We start from the raw sequence: 24,168 nt of genomic DNA on the forward strand, positions 1-24,168 counted from the left end.
GCATGGCAATTAGGAGCTCAAAGTCGCTAACGAGCTCTGAGCTCTAGCCGGCGGCTTGTTAACACCGGGACGTAATCACAGCTCTGATGATCCTGCTGGGGGTCGCCAGGGCTCGGCCATGTCCTCCCACTGCCACCCTGTGTCACCATCACGCCCTGCTGGGACAGTAAACGCACCGCCTCTCCCTCTCTGTTTCTTTCTCCCTCCCTCTTCCTCTCTCTGTCTACCTCCCTTCCTCTACCTTTCTCTCAATCCCTTTCTTTCTATCTCTCAATCTCTCTCTTCCTCTCTCTACCTATGTCTTGTTCTCTTTTTCTCTCCTTCTCTCTGTTCCTCTCGTCCTCTTTTTCTACCTCCCTCCCTCAGCCTCTATCTCATTCCCTTTTGATCTTTTCGTTCTCTGTCTCACTCACTTTCGCGCTCCCTCTCCTTCTTTATTTCACTCACTTTCACTCCTTCACTCTCCCTCTCCTTCCCTCTCTCTCTACCTCTCCCTCCTTGCCTCCCTCTTCCTACCTCTATCTTTGTTGCCTTTGTACTTCTCCCTGTCTACTTCCCTCTCTCTACCTCTGTCTCACTCACTTCCTCTCTACTTCTCCTCTCTCTCTCCTCTCCTTCTCCATCACCACCCCCCTTCCGCTTGTTCACAATTCAATTCGACTTGCTTTATTGGCATGACAAAGATTATATCTGTTTTGTCAATCAAGGTTAACAGATTAACAAATCAGCAATAAGACATAATGATTATATATAATATGTACCATGCAGGAGCAAGTCAAATTTACATGTTTCTGAAATGAGATGAAATAAGCTTGTCCCTTGTCACACCCTGTCCTTCAGATCAGATTTCAGCAGGCAGGGACATATTGTTCTGTTGGTGTAGCACATTGTGTTTCCTTTCTGAGAGGGACTGGAGCTGGATGTCTGGGAGGTTTCTGAGTATTGGGCATGTATTTTTTTCCACATTGTCTGGTCTCTACGGCCAGGCAGTGCTTACTGCCTATAGCCTAGAGACTATACTTTGCCAACGTTTTTCTCAGTTTTATTTTTTTACCGCAGTCTCTGCCTCTCTCCTGTTACTTCTCTGTCTTTGTCATTTCAGAATGCTTTTGCAGAATTATAGCGGCATTTTGGTGGGTGATCCTCTTTTGTGATGGGACCCCACACCTCACTGTTATAAGGAGAAATTGGCTGAATGATGCTGAAACATTTTAAAGTGAATTTTAATCAGAAGGGGTAGCATGAAGGCCTTCATGTGTCCCAGCTTAAAAATACTCAAGTGTTTCATTTTCTGCCTCTAATATAGCTGCAACAAACACACTGGACTGCAGTTTCAGCATCTTACCTAACAGGACTTGTACCATCTTTATCTTGGGAAGAAGTACAAAAGCGTTGGATGAATTTGGAGTATTCTCTCTCCCTTTATCTGTCCCTCTTTCCTGCTCTTATTCTTTCCTTCTCCCCTTATGTATCTCCCTCTTTGACTGTATCCCTCTATCCCTCTACTCCTTCAATGCTTTGCTTCTCCTTCCCCATCTCCCCCTCTGTCTCTTTCCCCCTCCCTTCCTCTCTCCCTCCCTCTCTCACTCTTTCCCTCTCTCTACATCTCCCTCCCTCTTCCCGCACCCCCACCCCTCATTCCAGCTGTGGCTGACAGAGCTGAATCATGCTACAAATGTGAAAGACAGAAGACTGGGATAGTGAGACAGAAAGGGGGCAGGGGCGGGAGAGGGAAACAGATGGAAAGACAGACACAGAGAAAGAGGAAGAGGAGATGGAGAGGGAGCACAGCAGCACTGATTAACATGCAATTTGTTTCCACTCTGCTCCTCAGCTATCCACGAGTTCCCAGAGGACATCTTCACCAAGGAAGAGCGGAGACGTGGAGCAGTGCTCCTGCATGTTCTCTGTGTGAGTACCCTGACCTGCTGTGCGACACCCCAAACTGCACCAGTACCACACTCAGCCCATCCTCAGGGCCACCTGCAGAGCCACTCTGTAACTCCAGCAATGCATAGTCATTCTGTAACTGTAGAACTATGCAGTCATTCTGTAACTGTAGAACTGTGCAGTCATACTGTAACTGCTATGTTACTTTAAGTATGTTACTTAAGTAGCCAGCAAGCACTACTACACAGCTTCCCATTGGCATTTGCTACCCACCTACAAAACTTTGCAACAAACTAACTCTCATTGTGCAGTAAATGAACTTACCAAAGACCTAGTCAGAGCCGGGGGCCAGTGAAATCACATTTAAAGCCAACACACTCATCTGGATACACTCATCTGCCTTGAATACCCTATCCCACATATATCCACATATATCTATGCAGGGATGGCGTTCACAGAGCACAGCCTCACGTATACTCTTGTTATGTTTCTGCAAACTTATAATAATTGTTGCAGATGCTTGATGATATTACCTGTGAATGAAAAGAGGCATGGCCATGCCACACCTAAATGAAAAGTGGCTGGCAGAAATGGCTGAGTCATTCTGTAACCGCAGTACTGTGCTGTGATTCCATAACTCCAGCTCTATGCAGTTATTCTGTGACTTGTCTGTCAATATGTTACTGAATAAACCCACTGCACACCACTGTATCCCAGTCATTACTGTCTGCTCCTGACTGTTAACACTGACCAGCTCCCTGTGGTTTCATTTAGCACATCACCTGTTTATACAGCTGAATATTCATCCTGATCAAGTACATATTGATAGAGCTGCCACCCCACAGGTTTCAAAGCCACAGCCATGGTCATGTTCCATTTCTCCAGCAGCACTCTACAGCAGACTACAGCAGTGTGGGGGATGTTTAGTAGCATCAGACACTCACATCATGCCCCTCCCCCCCTCTCTTTCTCTCTCCCTGTCTCCTAGGCCATCTACATGTTCTACGCCCTGGCACTCGTCTGTGACGATTACTTCGTACCGTCCCTGGAGAAGATCTCAGAGGTGAGAGCTGGCAGCTGCTTCGGCCTCACAGATTTTCCCCAGATCTCTGCTCCCTCCATCTCACTGTGTAGCTGGGGTGTCAGATTCATGTGCTTGAAGGCTGTGGGTGTACGTGTCTCTTCCTTTAATGAATTCATTGTGCAAATTCATTGTTCAGTGATGTGCCCATTTTAACACAGCAGAGATGGCAGTCATGCCGTAACACTTAATGCTCAGTACATGTTTTTCACTGCATAGGTGGGAATGTGTATGGCTGGCCACCTCATTGAACCAGGTTAGTCAAGGAGCCAGTTGCTCACACAGAAATATACGAATATTGGAGTATTAGAATATTGGCTTATACTTATAATTTGGAAAATACAGTCTATTCTGTGCTGTACTGTTCTGCAATATTGAATCTCTCTGCCAGTATCCATAGCGATTTTATCTTCATTACAAATATGAAAGTGCAAATGCAGATCTCTCTCTCTCTTTCTCTCTCTCTCTCTAGCTCTCTCTCTTTCTCTCTCTGTCATGTATTTAGGTAATTACTATGTGAATTAACTCCTCTTTCTCTCTCAGTGTTTTTCACATTCTCTAACCTGCTGCTACCATCCTCCTTTCTCTCTCTTTCTCTGTCTCTGCTTCTCCCTTCATTTTGGTTCCATTTTATCCAGTTAGCTTTATTGGTACAGCTAGGACACACATATGTTGCCAAAACATATGCTGAAATAATTGATTCAAAATAGAATAATAGTATATAGTAATACTATTGTAGTAATAGTAATAACTGTAGAATAACAGAAATAACTAATAAAAATGTTATGGTAAAAACAATCCACTTCAAAACATTAAAAAAACCGTGAACTATTATAGCATTTGACAACATACATCTCTCCCTTTCTCTCCTCTTCCTGTGTATTTAGGCAGTGTCTGTGTATGTTAACATTTTTCTTTCTCCCTCTTTCTTTTCCTCACTCTGTCCCCCCCCCCCCCCCCCCCCCCCCTCTCTCTCTCTATTGTTTGTAGAACCTGCAACTCAGTGAAGATGTGGCAGGGGCAACCTTCATGGCAGCAGGCAGCTCCGCCCCAGAGCTATTCACCTCTCTGATTGGTCAGTGCAGCACAGCATTTTGTTGTTATCACGCCATTCTCGCAATGGCCACTGCTGTGGTTCACTCTCATAACCAGTCATTCAAATTCATTAACCAGAGTCCTTTTACATAAAAGGCAAATCAGTATGATCAGTGCTCGATGTCCGGGCCGCAATTTTGCAATTTCCCAGCAGATGTCAGTGTGGTAGCCCTGATCACCTCATTATGCGCATGGGTATTGCGATTAGGAGGTAAATTAATGATACTGATAATTACATCAGCATGGGGCTTATTCATATGAAACAGGATGGCCTCTGTTCAAGTCACACACACGTGCTTCATCTGCTGTGATGCAAAAGTAAACAATAATCATCATAAATTTAATCACCAGGGATCTCTGGGATTACAAGGATCAGTGTTCATATTAATTTGACCCTCAGAGGCAGAAAACAGAGAAAGCCTCTCCTCGCCAGGCATCAATCAGATTTTATTCAGAATCACTGCTGAGCACAGCAGTGAAGTAATGATTGGGAAATTATTACATAATGCCGTGTATATCTGGATCAGTGCTTCCCAGTCCTGGTCCTGGTCCCGGGCTGCCTGTGCTGATTTGTCCTCCAGCTGGTCTCCATTACTCAGATCTGATTAATGCATTTTTAGAAAAAAATACCCCAATTTACTAGCTCTTGGCAGTTATCCTTGTGGTATTGTGCATTTTGAAGTGTGTTTGTGCTAATAAACGATGTTAAACTCATTCATTTGATCCTTCGACAAATTATTACAGAAAAGCAGTCAAATTATTTGGTTAGATTAGTTATGTTTTCCTTTGTTTAATTATTCGTGGGCTAGGAACAAGAAATCCAACAAGCAGTTTGACTAAGAGTTAAGGTCAATTAGTTAGTCTTTACTTTACTCCTTTTGGTCCTTCAATATTTCCCTCACAGAGAAACCTACAGCAGAAAGCAGTTTTGATGTCAAATCCAGGTGAATGTGTAGTTATTCAATGTGTGGAATCCTGATTAATTAAGAGCAGATGAATCCAGTCCAAACAGTGGGGCCTGGATTTATGTTAATTAGAAGAGCCACATCCCTCTCTGCTCTCTCTTGCAGGTGTGTTCATCACTAAAGGAGATCTGGGCGTGGGCACCATTGTCGGCTCAGCTGTCTTCAACATCTTGGTCATCATTGGTGTGTGTGGAATCTTTGCTGGACAGGTATTTATGTCACCTGGTGTAGATGGTTCATACAGTCGAAGTGTCATATAGTCAGAAAATTAGAGAATCAAAACCTGGACCCAGGAGGTTGTTTTTTCCAAGTCAGGTGCAAAACAGTTTTGGAACATGTAATGTATCATAACTACATTAGTAAAATCCAGCTGTACAAATGGGCTACAGAGGGAGAGTAAGCATAGCTAGTGTCCTTGACTAGTGCTATTGGCTCAACCAGGAGCTAATGTGTTATGGTCTTTCTCCATTTTCTATCATAAATTAAACTGCGCTTTCACACAGGTCTCTTTTTGAATGTCTGTGCTACAACAATGTTCATTCCAACTGTAATTTGTTGATTAATATACAGTGGCAGTTCTAGCTTGTATGGCGGCCTGGGCGAACCCCCCCTTCAGCAAAAATTAAATGAAAAATTCCAACAAAAAATGTGTCTATCCCATACCCCCCCTCACCAACAAAAAAAGCACCATTCTGCACTAACTGTAATTTTTATTCAGACATTTGGAACAATACAAATAAATAAACAAAAATAATACTTATAGATATCAAAAAGAAGTAACAAAGACAAATAGAAACCAAATTGTAGTATATAAATACAAATAAAAAAGAGAATCGAATTATTACACTATTACCCTATTGCTAACAAAAAACACACAAATAAGACTAAATTGCACAAATCCTATATCATACAAATACACAAATAGAGTAACACACTTATAAAGAGGAGAACCTGATTATTACACTGTTACGCTTCAAACAAGAAGCACACATACTAAATTGCGCAACTGCCATCTAAACCCTGAACTTTCTTGACTTCCTTGATGCAAAGTCATCAATTACATCATCATAACATATCACAAAAGATACAAGATATCAGCATAATATAGACGTCTTTTAAGTTAGCCTACAGCATTGGAAATTCCCTTTACTGACCTCAGGACCTAGTCAATACAATCACCTTTATGTCACCTCAGTGAAAGTTAACCAAATCAATAATGTACTAGTTAGGTTGTAATTGTTTTGCTGCAGGCTACACACATTATGAAACTGTGAAATTATATCCAATGTTACGTAAGCTAGTTGGACAGAAAATGGAATATTGTTGCCCTATGTGTAATAGCATAGCAAGCAACATAGCAACATAGGCTAATAAAAATAAGTGTTATACTAGCCTATTTCATTACATGCATAATATTATACTCATAAAGAGATGACAGCTGCATACCTTTATCTTTTGTGTGTTTCTCCTCTTTTCCTCTTTTTCCTAAACTGGGCACTAAATGGCTTAGACCTTTTCTTATCCATTTGTGTTGATTTGGCACTCGAGCATCAATACATTACCCATCCATCCCCCAACACTGTCAACCAAGAGTCAAGACTAAACCAATTCACCTTGGTGGTGTGCAGACTGGTTTTATATTATTCTTAACGAATTCTTTCACACAAACCAGAAAACAATGCAACAATATGTCTGTGAAACTATATATTCACAGTATTATGAATGAATTATGGTTTATTTGGGAGCATTTTGTAGTGTGACTAATTTTACTAATTGCATTAGTACTGTACAAAGTTAGAGGTGGGCTATTTGATAGATTCCCCTGCTCCCCCTACCTCGGGCTTCCAGTGGGGAGACCTGAGGTCAGCCTACCGCCACCCCTCTCCCCATCTCGTACTTCTGAGTGGGAGACTTTCCCAGGCAGTAGCCTGCCTAGCTCACAAACTAGAATCAGGGCGCCCACTCCGACAAGGTTAATTGACCCACACGGTGACATGATATCATTGACGTGACGTGCAAATGAGTTATAGAAAACTGATCGCGCAAATGTAATCATTCCGAATTTTTTTGTGCGGGTGCCCCATGCCGCCCCCGGCAAGATGCCGCCCTGGGGGGCTACCCTTGTTGCCCATACCTAAATCTGCTACTGGTAATATAGATTATTGCGTGACATATCAAATCTAGCATTTTTACAGAACATGAAGTAGCATCATATTACTGAATCAATTCAAGTGCCTTATTTGTAGAGCTGATGATAAGGAGTTCAGTGCCGTAACCTCTATACTCTGTGCCCTGCTGGATGTGTTTAACCACCACACTACTGTGCTCCACACTGCATCCTGCTTGATGTTCAAATACTACACTACATAGGGTCCAAAATGTGGTACACTCCAAGAGGATTTGATTCTTATGAGCAGCTGATTTTTCAATTGCAGTTCCAGATTAAGGGGTAAAATGTTTTAGGCTTAAAATGTGAATAATATGATGCACATTATTTGAATGCCACAGCATGTCTCTGTGATAATTGAGCCCATAGTTTGCATTCATATTATGATGTGAGTTCATAGGCAGGACTGATACGCAGTTTCCCAGCTGCTTTTCTTTAGTTGGTTTAAAGACTACTGTGAAAGTGTTTTTCATCTGCAGAAACTGTATTTCTTGCTCCAGTCATGTTGACTGGCATCCAGGCATTTACCTAAGCAGCACAACTTTTTTATTTAAATATTTTACTTGCGTGGTCCCATGGTTTGAGATAAGAGATACCCTGTATTTCTTCTAAAAGGTTTTTGTAATTATCCACCACTGCACTGCATCACAGTACTTTATCACATGTTGTGATTGTTAAATCAGAGTTTTAAACTTAGTATAGGAATGATCCTATCCCAGTATTTTTCACAGCTGTATGCTGTGGACACCAATATCAGAACTTTTTTTAAGTGAAATACACTCAGCTTTATTTTGCTGGTTCCGTGGAAGTCTTGCCTGTGTAACAAATATGCAGGAACATTTCAATAAGTATATCACCCATTTAGTCTGACATGTGATCCATCCTCTTACTGAAAGAGAAAGTGGACTGGGAACCCCCACTAATACTTTTGGAGATGTAGGATACTGAAAGGAATGTGAACTCACTCCTTGATGTCAGTTCTTGCTAATGCTCCACTAACCCTGCACACTGTCTTTTCCTCAAATGTTAAGTCAAGCAGAGCACAGCCCTGAGTGCTTACAGCGAGGTGATCACCCTCAGTGAAGGGCTGGTTGTATGTGACTGTGTCGTGACTGCAACGTGACTGCATGCTCTCTGTGTCCTTAGACCGTGTCCCTGACCTGGTGGCCCCTGTTTCGAGACTGTGTCTACTACATCTTGTCGGTGCTGGCTTTAATCCTGGTAAGGCCTCTGGGCTCCGTCCGTGCAGCGATTATGGTGCTATCACTGTTGCCATGGTGACTATGACTTCAGTAAATCAATATATTAGTGTTATTGTTGTTCTCAGGCTTTTTGCTGTTGTCATGTTTAGTGCTTTCATTCTTGCCAGCAGCAATTCCATCCACAGCTGTTACAGATATTATGTGCAATGATATAACTGTAATATGATCTGTATCAAATCATTATTGGTTAGTTTAGTTATTTCAGCCGCCCCATTTTCATGTTATCTTATAATGAGTTGTGTGGGTTTTTTTTTTTTTTTTTTTGTAGGTTATCTATGATGAGAAAGTTCTTTGGTAAGTGTTACATCCTACAATTAGTTTTCATTAGAATTTTTTTTTGTTTAAAAACTTCCTCTTAATTTTGATTGTGTTCAAGAGTATCTGTTTTCAGCATTCATCATTGAATTGATCTAGCAGTTGGATTTATGGGATAATTTCATCTGGGAAATGTTTTCCTGTATGTTATTCTGATTATGATCATTATTATTACTAAAAATACAGCATCTACCCTGGATTGCCTTAACAGAAGCAGTTGAAATAGTAGATAATGAGAGGGTAAGGAATGCATGCATGGGAACTGAGGGAGGAAGGAGGAAAGCTGGGCAACAGAGCTGTGCTGTGTCATGGCGCGAGAGAGAGCAGCTGCAATCAAGGCCTGAATACTCTCTGCCATGGAGTCATTCATATGTGTAATCAGTCATACACAAGTCTGAGCCAACTGAAACAGTCTGTTCTCTGCAGCACAATGCTGATTGGCTTCAGTCTGCAAGTCATGGACTGAAAGCACTTCTGGTAGCTTGTGAGGCCTCGCTACTACCAGCTGAAAACCTGGACAATTGACTGGAGCCCAGCTATCCTGATGTGTATGAGCATCATGTTCAAGTCTCCTGAAGGAAGGAAATGCAGCTCTCCTGATTGCATGTATGCACAGGAATTGCAGCTGTCCTGACAATGTGCAGGGTTTGAATTATGGGTGGTGTTGGGGGGGGGGGGGTCTGACCCCCCCAATTAAGACTTGGACCCCCCACAGAATAATCAACACAGAATTCACAGAATAATCTACACCAATGGCGTAATTAGAATAAATGCTTACCGTCTCGAAACACCGCAGATTGTCTGAAATTTGTGTGCTATTGCGAAAAAGCTACAGCATGAGATTGTTTAATTAACAAGGGTGGCAATTTAAGTGGCAAGTAATCCCCAAGCTTTCTCTTAAGTGTTTCACATTATAGCTTTCTTGTGTTACAAAATTCAAATTACAAAACGGAGCTAAATGTAGTGAAATCGATTTAAATTACTGAGAATAAACGTTTAGGTTAGGTTGAATGCAATGAAGAATAACGTTTAGAACACAGACCTCACAAAAGCTGTGATGTGTCATGAGCATTTAACGTAATTTAAATCGATAAATGCCATCCTCGTTAATTAAACAATCTCACGTTGTACCTTTCGCAAGGACACAAACAACAGACAATCTGCCGTGTTTCGCGAGCATAATCATTTATTCTAATTATGCTATTGGTGTCGATTATTCTGTGAATTATTTGTTTTATTGTTAATCAAGGAGGATAAAGGGGAACAGGATGAAAGTAATGATAAGATTTAAAGGTGGTAGTCGGGCATCCCCTTGTTTCCAGCTCACCCGCCGCCACTGCTGTTGGGGGGGTCCAAGTCTTAATTAAGGTGGGTCAAACCCCCCCAATTCCGCCTGTAATTCGAACCCTGACAATGTGTATGCACAGGAAATGCAGCTGTCCTGACAATGCGTATGATGCAGCTGTCCCGAGTGCATGCATGACTGTGCATATGTTTTCTCTGCAGGTGGGAGACAATAATGCTGATCTCCATGTATGGCATCTACATTCTCATCATGAAGTGAGTGTGCCTAACGTTTCAGTATGGGGGCTATAGTTTTACACCAGTGGACATGGGTCCATGTGAAATATGCAGGGAAATGCATGCATACAGATACAAGCATATTCACATACTGCAACTTACAGGAGAGCAGATTTAAACCCAGAGCAAAGTATGAAATAGCCCTGACAAAGTCTATGTACAGAATATTGGCACCATTTAGCTTTACTTACTCTACGTATTTTACACCTATAACAACAGAAGGATCACAGTAGAAATGCTCCCACCCAAATCAGGTAGTGGTCACTGAATCAAGAGTATGGTGCGTGTATGTTGCATTAATATTGCTGATTAGACTGTTGCTTGTCTATTGCATGAGTGCTGCTGATTCAAGAGTATCACTTGTGTATTCCATCAGTAGTGCTAATTAAAGAGCATTGTGTGTGTGTGTGTGTGTGTGTTACATGAGTACTGCTGATTAGAGTACTGTGAGTGTATTACAAGAGAACTGCTGACTAAAGAGTGTTTAAAGAGTACTGTATCCCTGTACCTGGAACACCCCAGGTTTAACACCCAGATCTGGGGGTTTGTGGAGCAGCGCTGTGGGGGTCCGGGACAGCCATGCCTTGTTACCGGGAGGCGAAGAGATGGAGCGGTGGGAGAGGGCGGAGCTAACTGCGACACTTCCATGGTCCTACTGAGGAAAGGTCTGATGTACTTCCTGTCTGTGTGTCTCTCCATTTCTGTCTCTCTGCCTCTCTACTGCCTGTCTGCCTACCTATTCACTGTCTGTTTTTCTCTCAGGTGGTTCTCTGTTGTCAATGTGTGTCCCTCTGCTCAGGTGTGTGTCTATTGCTCTCTGTCTTTCTGACTGTCTGTCTGTCTCTCTGTCTATCCATCTGTGTGTCTGTACCACTGCTTCTTTACCGCTGTCTGTCAGGAATGTGTGTATGCCTCTACTGCTGTCTGTGTGGCGGCCATTTTGTTTGTCTGTTTGTTCCCTGCAGCTGTTTTTCCTCACTGCTTTCTGTGTTCACTGCTGTCTGTCTGACCAACTTCGCTTGTATGTGTGTGTATGTGGTTTTTTTTTTTGGGTGTTTATGTGTGTGCGTGTGTGTGTGCGTGCATGTGTGTGTGTGTGCATGTGTGTGTGCAATTGTATGTACAAATATGTGAGTGTGTGTGTCTGTGCACGTGTATATGTGCATGCCTTTGTGTGTCTGTGAGTGTGATTGAGAGTGAGTGTGTACTTTTGTGTGTGTGCACATGTGTTTCCCTGGGGGTGCATGCATATGTGTGTTTGTGTGTGTATGTGCGCGCTTGTGTATGTCTGGTTGTCTACCCGGTAGTGTGTCTGCAATGCTTGCTATCCCCATGTCTTACTGTGACATGCATGTCTGCAATGTTGTGTCTGTGTGCGCTGCTCTGAGTCCCGGTTTTAAGCATCTCGCCCCTGTTCTGTGCCCACCCCGACCCGCAGGACACCGCCCTGGACAGGAGTCCCCCGTGCTGATGGTGGATGAGCTCTTCAGCCTCCACCCACACCAGTTCTCCTTCTCTGAGGCCAGCTTGCGCATCATGATCACCCAGCACTTCTCCCCACGCACCCGCCTCAGCATGGCTGGCCGCATGCTCATCAATGAGGTACAGGCCCTGGGCGGGGCTAAGGGGGCGGGGCCATGGAGTGGTACAATGTGGTGGGTCTGAAGGGGTGGGCCCATGCAGGATGAGATCGGGAAGGTGGGGCTTGGGGCGGGGCCAATGGTGCCAGGGTGCATTCGGGGCAGACCATTGGGACTGGGTCAGTGAAAGATGTACCAAAGGAGGCAGGGTCAGTGGGGATGGGGCCAGCTGGGCAGCATAGCCAGTGTCTCATAAATGTACACGTGTGGAGAAACACCAGCCACATTGGTGCCACTGGTGGTGCATTCCCTTGTAAATTTCCTAACACAGGTTTGAACTGGTGCTTATAATCCTGGTGGTTATTACATTTGATAAGTCTTCTGAACATTGGTATCACAGCTGACAGCTGTGGCTTCAATGAGATCATCCTCTCTCATAATCATTAGCCCCATGCTGTTGGGATTCTTCATCTGTATTTAATTCCACTAAAGGCCTCTGTACAGGAGGCTAATCACACAATGCTATTCACTGTCTTTAATCTGTGTGCTGGACTCTGGTGTGCCTTCATGTGTTATTCCCCTGTACAGTCCTGTTCTAGGACTCATTCTATACAGACTTTGCGCTACTCTGACTACTCTGTACTGTGTTTAATTATGCTGTGCCACACTCCTCATGCAGCACAGAGTGGCACAGAGATATACAGCACAGAGCTGCAGAGATATACAGCACAGAGTGGCACAGAGATATACAGCACAGAGCTGCAGAGATATACAGCACAGAGTGGCACAGAGATATACAACAATGAGCAGCACTGAGCTATACAGCACAGAGATACACAGCACTAAGCAGCACAGAGATATACAACACTGATCCACACTGGGCTATACAGCACAGAGATAGCACCGGGCAGTACTGCCTTATGAAGTATTGTGTTGCAATATACTGTGCTGCAATGCAGTTCTTTGTGCAGCTCAGTGCTGTATAGTTCTGTGCTATTCTGTGTAGCTCAGTGCTATATATCTCTGTGCCACTCTGTGCTGTATATCTCTGCAGCTCTGTGCTGTATATCTCTGTGCTACTCTGTGCTGTATATCTCTGCAGCTCAGTGCTGTATATCTCTGTACTGCTCTGTGCTATATACCTCTGTGCAGCTTGGTGCTGTATATCCCTGTGTTGTTCTGTGCTGTATAGCTCTATGCTGCTCTGTGCTCTGTATCTCTGTTGCTGCTCTCTGTTGTATATCCCTGTGCTGTCATAGCTCTGTACTGCCCGGTGCTGTCTATCTCTGTGCTGTATAGCCCAGTGTGGATCAGTGTTGTATATCTCTGTGCTGCTTAGTGCTGTGTATCTCTGTGCTGTATAGCTCAGTGCTGCTCATTGTTGTATATCTCTGTGCTGTATAGCACAGTGCTGCTCGGTGTTGTATATCTCTGTGTTGTATATCTCTGTGCTGTATAGCTCGGTGCTGCTCAGTGTTGTATATCTCTGTGCTGTATAGCACAGTGCTGCTCAGTGTTGTATATCTCTGTGTTGTATATCTCTGTGCTGTATAGCTCGGTGCTGCTCAGTGTTGTATATCTCTGTGTTGTATATCTCTGTGCTGTATAGCTCGGTGCTGCTCAGTGTTGTATATCTCTGTGTTGTATATCTCTGTGCTGTATAGCTCGGTGCTGCTCAGTGTTGTATATCTCTGTGTTGTATATCTCTGTGCTGTATAGCTCGGTGCTGCTCAGTGTTGTATATCTCCGTGCTGCTCAGTGTTGTATATCTCTGTGTTGTATATCTCTGTGCTGTATAGCTCGGTGCTGCTCAGTGTTGTATAGCTCGGTGCTGCTCAGTGTTGTATATCTCTGTGCTGTATAGCTCAGTGCTGTTCAGTGTCGTATATCTATATGCTACTCAGTGTTGTATATCTCTGTGCTGTATAGCTCAGTGCTGCTCAGTGTTGTATATCTCTGTGCTGTATAGCTCGGTGCTACTCAGTGTTGTATATCTCTGTGCTGTATAGCTCAGTGCTGTTCAGTGTCGTATATCTATGTGCTACTCAGTGTTGTATATCTCTGTGCTGTATAGCTCAGTGCTGTTCAGTGTCGTATATCTATGTGCTACTCAGTGTTGTATATCTCTGTGCTGTATAGCTCAGTGCTGTTCAGTGTCATATATCTATGTGCTACTCAGTGTTGTATATCTCTGTGCTGTATAGCTCAGTGCTGTTCAGTGTCGTATATCTATATGCTACTCAGTGTTGTATATCTCTGTGCTGTATAGCTCAGTGCTGCTCAGTGTCGTATATCTCTGTGCTGTATAGCTCAGTGCTGCTCAGTGTTGTATAGCTCGGTGCTACTCAGTGTTGTATATCTCTGTGCTGTATAGCTCAGTGCTGCTCAGTGCTGTGTATCTCTGTGCTAGGCCTATTGGCCATTCTGTCTGATGGCTTCCCTCCCTCCTCAGAGGCAGCGGCTGATCCGGAACCGGAGCCCGGGGGGCAGCAGCGGCAGCGGGGCGGGGGCAGGTGACACCCCGGTGAAGGGTAGCTCAGGGACAGAGGGAGGTGGCACCTGGGGCATGGAGAATGGGGGCACCCTGGAGAACGAGCGGCAGCCCCTGGACGAGGCTGGGGAGAGGGGTGAGGGCAGGGGCCCGGAGGGGGACACAGAGGCAGAGAATGCCCCGCCCGAAGAAGAGGAGGACGAGGACGGAGATGCGCCGTTCAGGCCTCTGAAGATGCCAGGTGTGTGACTGTGGCGTAGCACCAGGAGTACTTTCATAGGTTTGAATGAGCACCAGGCTGAAGCCTGTCTGCATATGTCACATCACATCATAACCACAGAGTTACCACATTACCACATATTGGCTAACTAACTAGCTACTAAGAAAACAATCAAGCTTTCTACTCAGCTGCTTTGCAAGAACACTAACTACCTGACTGGCAAGATACTTAAATAGGAAGCATTTACCTATGTTACAAGAGATATGTGTTTGACCAGTGCTGGAGCACTGTACTTTTGACAAATCATAGACAAGTGCACTGACTCATCAGACACATCATTGGTTATAATAAACAACATTGTTACTGTCATGAAAACCTGAAAAAAGCCCCAAAGAATATGTTCTCATTCCCATAATCTTTGAAAAGATGTCATAGTTTATACATTGAGGAACTGCTTAAACTATGCAATAATGTCAGTAAATCTATTGCCTGCTGTTACAGTGACCTCCAATGTTTCTTCATATCTCTGATCACATAGGAATTAAAAACAAGGCATATAAACAAACAAAATTTACATAATGGACAGTTTTATTTATTGCTTAAAACAATCCTACAACATTACACCAAATGTGATTGTTTTTGTGCAATAAAATGAATTATTTGTGAATAATATGGCTCTCTCTGTGTAATGTTGTTAGGATTAAAATGTAAAATGTAAAATCTAAATGTACACAGAAATGTCACATTAAAAAACTTGGAAAAAATCATATATATACATATATTTCTATTTTATGGGGTATGAATAAATATGGAGGGCACTGTATATAATCATCCCAAAAAGTAATTACTGTGACAACCTCAGAACCTCAGCTGTAAGTAACCGAACAACTAATCAGTAGTGGGATCCGTGACTGTTTAGTATATTGGGTGCATCTCAATCCTTAGCTTTTTGGCCTTTTATCATTCAAACTAAACACAGGTATCTGAGATGCAAGGGAAATGATAAGGGAATAAGGGAAATAAAGTGGCACTGGAAACTGGGATGTGGCACTGGAAACTGGGATGTGATCTGGGCTGTTCCTGCTGTATCCCCCTCCCTGCTGCGCCCCCCTCCCCGCGCCCCCCTCCCTGTGCCCCTCTCTCCACGCCCTCTCCCTGCTGCGCCCCCTCCCAACACCGCCCTCCCTGCTGCGTCCCCCTCCCCACACCGCCCTCCCTGCTGCGTCCCCCTCCCCACACCCCCCTCCCTGCTGCGTCCCCCTCCCCACACCGCCCTCCCTGCTGCGCCCCCCTCCCCACACCGCCCTCCCTGCTGCGTCCCCTTCCCCCACCCCTCTCCCTGCTGTGTCCCCCTCCCCACACCCCCCTCCCTGCTGCGTCCCCCTCCCCACACCGCCCTCCCTGCTGCGTCCCCCTCCCCACACCCTCCTCCCTGCTGCGTCCCCTTCCCCCACCCCTCTCCCTGCTGCGTCCCCTTCCCCCACCCCTCTCCCTGCTGCGTCCCCCTCCCCACACCGCCCTCCCTGCTGCGTCCCCTTCCCCCACCCCTCTCCCTGCTGCGTCCCCCTCCCCACACCGCCCTCTCCCTGCTGCGCCCCCTCCCCACACCGCCCTCCCTGCTGCGCCCCCTCCCCACACCGCCCTCCCTGCTGCGTCCCCCTCCCCACACCGCCCTCCCTGCTGCGTCCCCCTCCCCACACCGCCCTCCCTGCTGCGTCCCCCTCCCCACACCGCCCTCCCTGCTGCGTCCCCCTCCCCACACCCTCCTCCCTGCTGCGTCCCCTTCCCCGTGCCCCTCTTTCTCTGTGCCAGGGGGTCGCTGTGACAGGGTGAAGTGGCTTGTGTCCTGGCCCCTGGGCCTGCTGCTCTACTGTACCGTGCCCAACTGCGTGCTCCCCCGCTGGCACCGCTGGTTCATGGTCACCTTTGTGGCGTCCACACTGTGGATTGCCATCTTCTCCTACCTCATGGTCTGGATGGTAAGAGGCTGGGGTTCAGAGGTGGGGGATGAGTGGCAGAGAGAGGGGATTTCAGTGTTTACCCAGTGCATATCAGTCCACATTTTCAAAGAAAAATTATTGCTGAGCAAATTGGTTAATTGGTAAATTGTTCAAGTGGTTAATTTGATAGTTTGTAAACTGAGTAATGGGTTAATTGATTATTTGAATGGTTGTTTGATCAGTTGGTTACCTGGCAGGTTAGTCACTTCAGTCCTAACCCTGCTACATCATTTGGGACGCAGTGAGGTTTCTCTGTGGGTGATGCATCTGTGCCCTCATTCAGGTCACCATCATCAGCTTCACACTGGACATCCCGGACGTCATCATGGGCATCACCTTCCTGGCAGCAGGCACCAGTGTGCCTGACTGTATGGCCAGCCTCATCGTCGCCCGGCAAGGTTCCCCCACCCCTCTCTCCCTCACCTTCCCTTTCTCTCTCTCTCTCTCCCAAAGCTCAAGATTAAAATACTGTATTGGCATGAAATACAACACTGTACATAATACCAAAGCATGAACAAAACATTAGAACACATAGTGATAAAATAAAATGTAGAACATTACCTATATTACCTCTCTCTCTTTCCCTCTCCATTCAGTTCAGTTCAATTCAGATTTGTGTATATATTTCCAAAGGATGTATAAATACATACGTCCCAGGGCGCAGGTTTGGAACCTGCCATTTAAAGTGTCGTTTGCTGACAGTGGCCGGGAGCTCACCCCAATGGAAGAAATTGGTTTTGTTCGGCCAAGTAGGTGGGTTGGCTAGGGTCCCCTTGTTGCTCGGCTCTCAGCACTCTGGGACTTGAGTGGGTACCCATGAGTTATTCAGACAGCATTGGGAGGCCTTTCCTCACAATAGCATTGGTCTCCTGGGGCACTGTGGGACTTGTTTCGTGAAAAATAGTCGCAGTAGGCATGTGTGTGTATATTGGATGATGGCATGTGCCTTGTCTGATGCTGTCACCTGGGTTCAGTGGTTGTCATTGGGATAGTGACAAGCCTAAAATACATAATTGGCGTCTAGTAAAAATGGGTGAAGAAAAGGGAGAGGATGGTTTTAGGACAAACTTTAAGTTAGCTTGAAAAAGCCTTGCATGGTATGTTAACCAGCTAAATACCATAACAAGTAGTTAGTCAACTCACAGTCTGCATACATTACCTTGTTAGTCAGCTAGCTAACTTTCGGCAAGTTATCTAACTAGCTAAATCTAGCTAGCCACTTTATTACACCTCAGCCAGCTAACGTGATAACTAGCTTGTGAACTAATTTTAGCTAGGTAGCTAGCTAAGTTGGTAATGTGCTAGCTAGCAAGGAAATTCTGTTTTCAGCCAGTTATCTTACTTGTCTACTTAAATCATAAATATTTCAAAAAATATTGTGGGTGTTGACGCAAAAAGCACAAGCAATGCAATCCTATACCAGCTGAAAGTGAAAGTACTGGCCAAATTTTGTAAGTGTTGCTGACAAGCTGTAGGAGTTGCATACAGAAAATCCAATGGATAAGAAGAAGAACAGTAAATTGGCTTTTTCAAGGCAGCCAATCTTCATCTGGGTGTGCAGTCCTGATTGCAGTGTGTCCCTCTGTTTCCAGGCATGGGGGATATGGCCGTGTCCAACTCCATAGGAAGCAATATCTTCGACATCCTGCTTGGCCTGGGCTTCCCCTGGGCTCTGCGCACTCTGGTTGTGGACTATGGATCCACAGTAATGTCCCTCTATTAACATATTTCTATGTTTCTCTGTCTCTCTCCAATCCTCTGTCTCTCTCTGCTCTCTCTTTGAATTCAGTTCAGTTCAATGCTACTTTATGATAAAATAAATGAAAACAGCTCTGCAAAACATTCATAGACAATGTGAAGTGCAAGTACAGCAGCAACTTATATAACACATATACACTTATATAAGCAAGATAAAGGCATAAAAGTGTTTTTAAGAAATCAAAAAATGAACAAATCACAGTTACAAAATGTGCCATATTTGCAGTTCAATTGAACAAATCAGAACTTTCCATTTGTGCAGAGAACTATTTCCCTCTACTGTAGCTGCCCAATCTCTGATAGGCTGCATGTGCAAGTGACCTCAGGGGCAGGAGCAACGTGGAGTTACCTTATCTGAATATTGAATATTGTGTATGTGTGCACGTGCGTCTTTGTGTGTATGCATGTGTATGTGCATTTTTACTGTCCAGGTGTTCATCAACAGCAGGGGGCTGGTCTACTCCGTTATCCTGCTTCTCGCCTCCGTCTCTCTCACGGTGAGTACCACAGGGACCACATAGGGGGGTGGGAGGTCAGAGGTCACACGTGGGGGTTGGGAGGGAAGGAGGTTGCGAAATTTACTGGCACAGGCCGGTGCCTAAGGCAGGCTTCGTTTACACTGCCAGAGGTGCAGCGGAGAGCAGAATGACCTGATGGAGTCAGGATCTGCATACAGACGGATCGCCACTCCTTTCCAGGAATATGTCTCTGGACTTTTCCGTGAAGCAAGCGATTACTGCATGAATAAAGCACCTTTTTGTACCCATCAACCATCAGTTTCTCTCCACACATTTAAAAACCTGATTCACTGGAAAAATTCAATTCCTCTTTTTGGAACATGGGAACATAGTGTTAGATGTAAAAAAAAATTTTCAAAAAGTAATTAAATTAGGGCGATTACTCTTGTCATCACTACTTACATCAGTTGTCTGTGCCTGTCCTCTCTGTCCCCCTCCCCATTCCTCTTACCATCCTCCCCTCCCCACCTCTGGCTGTCTGGTCCCCCTCTCTCTCACAGGTGCTGAGCGTGCACCTAAACCACTGGAAGCTGGACCGACGGCTGGGGCTGGGCCTGATGCTCCTCTACGCCATCTTCGTGCTCTGCTCTGTCTTCTTCGGGCAGCTGTAGGAGTCTGACCAGGGGGCACGCTGCGGGACTGCTCCCCCACCCCCCGCCTCTCTCCTCAATGGCTTTCTGTCAGGCTGCCTCCCAGCAACAGGGTTCCTCGCACTGGCAGAATTGCGTTTCCACTCTTCCTCGCCACACTGCTCCACACTAGAGCCCTCCACCTTTCGCACAGGATCACCATGAATTGCTTAGTATATTCTGTTTATGATCCATCCCCACTGGCCCAGCCACATAGTATGTGTTGGGATTTCTACCTAGTGTTACCGCCTTGTGGAGGATAGAGTGAAAACAATGGCAGCTCAGAGGGGTGGGGTGAGGGGGGTAGAGGCCCGGCGTAGGACAGTGTTGCTGTACCCAGACCACTTGCTGGCCCTTGTTTTGTGATTTGGGTGTGTAGCATTAGCTAACTAGCCAGTAGAAAAACATGTGAAAATGACTCTAAAAAAATACAGGTTTACAAATATGGGTAGAAACATGTAGCAAAAGCTAAAGTAAACAAAACAGAAAACAAAGCCCTTTTCCTCACTTTACTGGGCCACTGCCACATCACAGTGCTGTGTTGTGTGGTAGTGGTATGGGGGGGTTCTGGGTTGGACTTTTAATTTTGCAACTGGGGGTGGTTGCAGACTCCAGTCATTGAAGGGAGGAGCACTGTTGCTTTGTCCTCGAACAGGGTGCTTCACACAAAAGTGAAGAACAAATCAATCCTCACCCTTCATGGGGAAAGGCCCAGCTGTAGATTTGAGTTAGGAAGCACAAATGGCATCTACTTAATACTGGACTGAGCACAACTTGGTTGAAAAAGCACAGATTTTCGTGGCTTTTGTCAGAGGCTTGAGTGACATGAGGTTCTAATGGCCTGTAATGGGGGAACAGCTGTGCACTGTCAGTGGCAGTCACAGCTACAGAGAACATGGTCCAGAAATCTCACTCTACACTCAGAGTGGATTATACTGAGACCGGTGCCAGACCCAAGTACTGACTGTGTGTGATGTTATGAGAGACATTAAACAATACAAGGCACTGATTTTCTACCATCAGTTTCACACGCTTCTAGATTTAGAACAAACCCCTGGATTTAATCGGCATTTAACATTTGACTTCCAAATAAATGTAGGTATCGAACACAGTGATTTTCAGTGATTTAGGTTGTTGTTGATCCTGCCATGTGAATATGACTGTCTGTGTACAGGAAAACACACACTGGCGTTTAATTTTGAGCCAAAGCCGAGAGCAAATGTTGATTGAACCCAGAGGAAAAACAAGCTTATTGTGAGTCCACACCTGCAAATGCATTGAAGACATCTAACTCTAATGAGAAAGCACACCCTACACATAGACCCATGCTATCACTGGTCAAACTTCAAACTGCTGCTATGGGCCCTCTGACTGATAATGACTGGTGAGCCAGCTAAGCCTTTGAGCAGAATACTTTACTGACTTGAACCCATCAGAGCACTCTGCTGTGCTGTAAAACCCATTTGCAATTCATGATTGGCTAGGACTTAGCACAGCCCTGCCCACTATACTCCTCCACCAATCATTGACAGGGTAGCAGAAAACTAAAGGACTGTGTGGGCAGGGACAGGTTCAGCCACAGATGAAAGATCAAAGTTAACCCTTTGTTTAATGTGATGGTAGTCAGTGGTTCATTCAGCCCAATGGATATCACTTTATCTGTTGATTCCCCTGCCAAATCCATTAAAATAAAGACAGTATTGGGTCAGATCAAATGGTACCAATACAGAGAAGTCTTTTACCCGTGGTTTCTCTGATGTGAAGATGGTGTGGTGATTGTTCCAGAGGGATTAAATTAGAGAAATCATGATATGGAGTGATATGGCTTTAGATGAAAGGTACTCTGCCTAATGTTCCTTTGTGTTGAAGGTTTTTGAAAGATTTACGATAATGTCAGCTTCAATGCTCTGCAGTTGACAAGACCTGGCAACCGGGCAAACAGAAAACCTTCCATATATTTATTAAGCATTTTTAGCATAGGCATCCTACTATTTAATGAGTGTTCCTATATTTAATGACTGTCGCCACTTTTGATAACTTGTGTACGGGTTTAATATAATGGTTCACTGAGTTTCAGTACGATCAATGTTTTAAGACAAAGATAAAATCTCATAGTATATTTATGAGTATTATTATACTGAGTGAGTCTAAAAAACCTCACATTTATCTTTGCTAAATGTTTACTAAATCTTTTACATAGTTTTATAAGAGCAGATGTACAAGAGCGCCTAGTAATATTTGTGATGTATTTTGATATTTTATGACGATCCAGTTATGTGTGCTTCCTAAGATAATTGTGAAATTTTCAGTGTTTGATTTTTTAGAATGTCTTTTTTGTAATAGAATGCTTATGAATGACTATTTTAAGGAGAGAAAATCTGCTGTTTAGACTCACTCCCCTTTCATCACATTTGTAATTAACTCATTTTATTTATGAGTAATGAGAAGACAGTGTGGATGGGACTAAGCCCTTGCTTAATGTACTCTGTTTGCCATATTGCTGGTTAATGGAGTTGCATATAGTTACATATGGTCACATACATAGTTATACAGTATATAGTTACATCTGTAGTTAGAAGCAGTTATATTTGTAGTTACATATAATGACATATGTAGTTACATTTGTAGTTACACATGCATATGTAGTTGTGTCTAAACTCATGTGAGTGAGTGATGGATACTACAGCAATTATTGTGTGCCCAGTGCAATTATGAATATTTATATCCCCAATATTACCTTTCAAGCAAATGATTCACCTTTTTATGTTTGTCTAAATGTTTATTTTGTTTGAAGGCAGGAATTTAACATCCCATTTGGCACTCCCTCCTGTTGTGGCATAGCAGTGATAGCTATGGCCAAGGTCTGTTTTATATATATATAATCTGCATCTTTTATGTTCCTCTGAGACTACAGGTAGATGGAGATGTCTCTTGTCCTCCATCCCATTGCACTCAAAGTGAGATTAATGATATTGTTCAGTTTTGTTTCATTCAATAGGCCACCTATTGTTCAATAAGAAGCTTAGCAATAGGAACCAAAGCTATCCCCAGAAAGGGATCATGGCTCTACCATACATACACATAGTCATCATAATAGTGGTCACAGTTTTGTCCATGCTCCGGCTAAACACATTTCACCACAGGACCCCAGTACTCATTTCTAAATTCTCAAATTCCAAAACCACAGCCTCCTGTTCACACCCATGCCCATGTAGCTAACACTGAAGCAATGTTATGAAGTACTGTAGCGGCAGCGTTAGTATTGACCTGTCTGTGCCTCCTGGGTTTATTCTCTGAGCCTGAGGTATGAGTTTAGTCATGCCGTTTTCTTCATGTTAAGCTGCTTTCCTTTTCGGAGATACAGGGAAATGAAAACGTCATATAATTTTAACTGGAACACGACACATGACTTTAACTGTGGTTGTGGTATTTTAAAACACTCTGACCAATGTTTTTAGATCTTGCAGTTTCAGTCATTTGTATTGAATAGAAAGACCAAAAACGTACCATATCAAACACACTGAAGTAGACACTCTTGAACAATCAGAGCACTACTTTATATTAGTTTTCTAGGTTTTCAAACAAATGTTCTTTGAATTTTGAATTTTAAATACTCCAGCCGAGTACAATTTTGGAGTCATATTAACAACAGGGAATAAGTGAAGTGATCAAAGAAACGTGTCTTTACCAATCAACAGTGTTCTGCTGAGTGACTGTTAACCAATCAAAATGGTTCGTGTGCTCTGCTTCAACCCCTCTGCAGGAACCAGGGTAACATCTTGTTCTCTTGCCTGTCTTCATTAGGTCTGCCTTTGTCTAGTTCCTGGACTCTGCTGTCTTTGATTAACTGTCCAGGAAATTAGACTAAATGCCAGCCATATTTCTTTGGACTCAAACTGATTAGTGCTGAAATTTGGGGGAAGCATTAAAGTGTCACGCGGGTCATCCAGAAGACCACAGGCTCTGTTTGCTGTCGCACAGCTGGCTTCAGCTGCAGTCAAGTAACTGCTGTTCCTGGAGCAAGAGTAAAAAAAAGAGCAGAACAAGCACAAAAAAAGCTGATGGAATTCTAGAGCTTCCCATTGCCCTCTACAGCACTTCCTGCCCTCAGAGATCTTATCAGATGAAGGAGACAGGAACCAAGGAGCAGCATGAAAATGCAGCCTAGTATGGAGCATCACTAGTTACCTTAAAGTTTGAGCAATAGATCAGAACAGAGGTGTGAGAGATTGTTATTTGAAGTATATTTTCATAAAGTGTTTTGGAAGCATTGGTCCCTTAGTAATAACACACCTTTCCATTTTATTCTTTAGGACAATATTTGTATTGTTTGAAGAACTTTGACTGTATGTTGTTGAGTGCAATAAACAAGGTCTGTGCAATAATCACTACAATGAACTTTGTCTATTTCTTGCTTTTTGATGATATTTCTTTTGAAAGAACTCTGTTGAAAAGGGGGGGGGGGGTTAGAAGGAGTCAGGGGCAGGGGTTAGTGTGTGGTATAAATGCAATATTTCTAGTTGCAATACAAATTTTAGTGCCCCTGCCCAGCTCATCATGACATTGTAGGTCAGAATGGTGTTTTTCAGACTCCAACCCATGGTGTTTAGGAATTA

General features: G+C 44.1%; 1 protein-coding gene across 2 annotated transcripts in view; it reads left to right on the forward strand.

Moving 5' to 3' along the window:
• slc24a6a (solute carrier family 24 member 6a) overlaps positions 1–19,928 on the forward strand; it is a 51,510-nt gene extending 31,582 nt beyond the window's left edge. For both annotated transcript variants that reach the window (XM_036548725.1, XM_036548726.1), the window contains 15 exons: positions 1,835–1,911; positions 2,879–2,953; positions 3,962–4,046; positions 5,137–5,240; positions 8,345–8,419; positions 8,729–8,754; positions 10,282–10,335; positions 10,879–11,021; positions 11,795–11,958; positions 14,389–14,668; positions 16,460–16,626; positions 16,931–17,045; positions 18,240–18,352; positions 18,837–18,902; positions 19,424–19,928. In XM_036548725.1, coding sequence (XP_036404618.1) covers positions 1,835–1,911; positions 2,879–2,953; positions 3,962–4,046; positions 5,137–5,240; positions 8,345–8,419; positions 8,729–8,754; positions 10,282–10,335; positions 10,879–11,021; positions 11,795–11,958; positions 14,389–14,668; positions 16,460–16,626; positions 16,931–17,045; positions 18,240–18,352; positions 18,837–18,902; positions 19,424–19,534 — 1,655 coding nt within the window. In that variant the 3' untranslated portion in view covers positions 19,535–19,928. The remainder of the gene's footprint in view (positions 1–1,834; positions 1,912–2,878; positions 2,954–3,961; positions 4,047–5,136; positions 5,241–8,344; positions 8,420–8,728; positions 8,755–10,281; positions 10,336–10,878; positions 11,022–11,794; positions 11,959–14,388; positions 14,669–16,459; positions 16,627–16,930; positions 17,046–18,239; positions 18,353–18,836; positions 18,903–19,423) is intronic.
• The last annotated feature ends 4,240 nt before the right edge of the window (positions 19,929–24,168 follow it).

Source organism: Megalops cyprinoides, chromosome 16 (assembly GCF_013368585.1).
Source record: "Megalops cyprinoides isolate fMegCyp1 chromosome 16, fMegCyp1.pri, whole genome shotgun sequence".
NCBI classification, from domain to species: domain Eukaryota; kingdom Metazoa; phylum Chordata; class Actinopteri; order Elopiformes; family Megalopidae; genus Megalops; species Megalops cyprinoides.